This window comes from Colobus angolensis, unplaced genomic scaffold (genome assembly GCF_000951035.1).
Source record: "Colobus angolensis palliatus isolate OR3802 unplaced genomic scaffold, Cang.pa_1.0 Scaffold477, whole genome shotgun sequence".
Taxonomy (NCBI): domain Eukaryota; kingdom Metazoa; phylum Chordata; class Mammalia; order Primates; family Cercopithecidae; genus Colobus; species Colobus angolensis.
In genome coordinates this window covers 82746-85012 of record NW_012118232.1, presented here as the reverse complement: position 1 = coordinate 85012, position 2267 = coordinate 82746, and the positions used below count along the sequence as shown (strand labels likewise).

At 60.3% G+C, this 2267-nt stretch overlaps 2 protein-coding genes across 4 annotated transcripts in view; one reads left to right on the top strand and one right to left on the bottom strand.

Moving 5' to 3' along the window:
- Positions 1-807, bottom strand: part of ABHD14A (abhydrolase domain containing 14A) — a 6856-nt gene extending 6049 nt beyond the window's left edge. The window contains exon 1 of the mRNA XM_011958823.1: positions 335-807. Within this exon, the coding sequence (XP_011814213.1) occupies positions 335-403 (69 nt within the window). The 5' untranslated portion in view covers positions 404-807. The remainder of the gene's footprint in view (positions 1-334) is intronic.
- A 102-nt stretch (positions 808-909) lies between these two features.
- The window catches only part of ABHD14B (abhydrolase domain containing 14B), a 6148-nt gene continuing 4790 nt past the window's right edge, over positions 910-2267 (top strand). For 2 of the 3 annotated variants that reach the window (XM_011958824.1, XM_011958825.1), the window contains exon 1: positions 910-1579. In XM_011958824.1, coding sequence (XP_011814214.1) covers positions 1481-1579 — 99 coding nt within the window. In that variant the 5' untranslated portion in view covers positions 910-1480. The remainder of the gene's footprint in view (positions 1580-2267) is intronic. The other variant, XM_011958827.1, reaches the window with a different exon arrangement.

Here is a 2267-nt window from a genome sequence, read left to right as displayed (position 1 = left end):
AAAAAAAAAAAAAAAAATCACACGCACACAGAAATACACTAGGAAGACATAGGCCGACACAAGCAGGCAGACATCAACGAACACACTCCCCCCACCAATATAAGCGCGCAGAAACACACTGACGGACACCACGCAGACACATGAGCGTACACATACACCCAGACCCCCAAGAACACACGCAGACCCTACGTGCACACACACAACACGCGCACACATGCACACTAGCAGCCCTAGCGTCTGCTTCTTCCGCGGGACTCTGCCCCGGGGCAAGGGGCGGGATAAAGATGGCCCGCCCCCGGGCCACCGGCCGGCCTCCGTACCCGGGGAGACTCACCGGGCCGAACGGGATGAGCGGGCGGGCCCCACCCAGGCGGAACCAGCAGCCGCACAGCGCCCCGACCATGGCTGCCTCCGCAGCTCCGCGGGCCGCTCCAGCTCTAGAAGGCCAGGACCACGGCCACCTAGGCGCGCCTGCGCACTCCGCAGCCGCCGGCCTGCAGCCCAGTTACCGAGTCGTCTGCGCGAAGGGGGTGCTGGGAGCAGAGCCCAAATGCTCTCTGGCCCGCCCCCTGCCCAGATTTTCGGAATTGTTTTTGGCTTGAAGGATGGCGGAGAGCCATGTGGCTTCTTCCCAGTGGAACATCTCCACTCTCGCTCTGTTCTCTGGCCTGTATAATGGAGTTAAGGATAAAACCCACAGCACAGGGTTGTTCTAGGTTCTTAAGGACGGGTCAAGCCTCAGAACAGTGTCCGGAGCAGAGGCCTCGTTGTGTAAATGTCAGATATTGTTATGCAGCAGCTCCAGGTGTTGGCCCAGCCACTTTCCTGACTCCTACCCACTCCACCCCAACCCCTCCCCGACGCACACCCACGGTCAGAGCCTGGACCGGCCCTGGGCTCCTTCACATCTACTCATGGCGCCTGCCCTGGTTGGTGATGTGTTACCAACGTCTGGCCTGCCCCAGGCCCAAGGCTCTGCGTGGCTACCAGGCCCAGCACTGGGAGGCTGTGCAGAGCGTGGCGTTTACTCTTTATTGCTACTCTGCAGAGGTTGGCAACATATGACCGCTCTACAGGAAGGAAACAGGTTCGGAGGCATTGGGAAAACGATCAAGGCCACTTGGCTGGACACTGGCGGAGCCTCGCACTCAAACCTGTCCCACCTCAACTCCGTGCCAGGCCAACAACTCGCCCTGGGCAGTTCTGGCTGGGGATAAGGGGGATGGGGAGCCGGAAGAGAGCAGCAAGGATGCGATCCCGAAGGAACTTTCCTCCTCAGACTGCTCCAGGTCCATGTGGAGCAGGTCGCTGAGGAGTTCGAAACCGTGCTCAGCACCGCGTTTGGGGCATGTGGGACCAAGTGGCTTGGGGAAACTGACGCAGCTGTGAGAAGAACGAGTTGAGCGGAGCCTATGGACCCTGCGAGCTTGTGACCACAGGAGGGCGCCCCGGAGCACGGCCCAGTCCCCGCCCCTGCTGGATGGGGACCGGCCTCTTCTCCCACCATTCCTCCGCCGGGGCCAATTCACCGCCAGTACGCGTCTGCTTCCCGTCTGCGCGAGTCCACACAGCTCCCCAGGTACCCGCCCTGCGCTCCTGACCCTTTCTTCTCTCCAGTCAAAACCCAACCCCACCTACCCCAAGTCTTCGTTTTTCGGATCCCTGGGTCCCCTCCTTGGGGGTTGCCACCATTCCCTCTCCGTGCTCCCTGCCACACCTAGCGAGCCAGAACCGTGGTCCGCGGAAGCAACCTGACCGCGAGGTCAACGCGTTGGGCCCCAGGTGGCAGCGCGTTGAGCACCCCACGTCCCCGGCGCGTCGCCTTTCCCACTGGGCGCTTCGGTTTCCGCCTCTAGAAAATGGGCTTTCCGGTGTGGAGGTGCGCGCCTGTGGTTCCAACTACTGGGGGTGAATGCCGGGAGAATCACTTGAGCTCAGGAAGGTCAAGGCTGCAGTGAGCCATGATTTCGCCACTGCACTTCAACGTGGGCGACAGAGCGAGACAACTTCTCTTAAAAAAAAAAAAAGAAAATGGGCTTTTAGTCCCGGCGCGGTGGCTCAAGCCTGTAATCCTGGCACTTTGGGAGGCCAAGATGGGCGGATCGCTTGAGGTCAGGAGTTCCAGACCAGCCCGGCCAACATGATGAAACCCCGTTTCTACCAAAAAATACAAAAATTAGGCCAGGTGCAGTGGCTCACGCCTGTAATCCCAGCACTTTGGGAGGCCAAGGCAGGCGGATCACGAGGTCAGGAGATCGAGACCATCC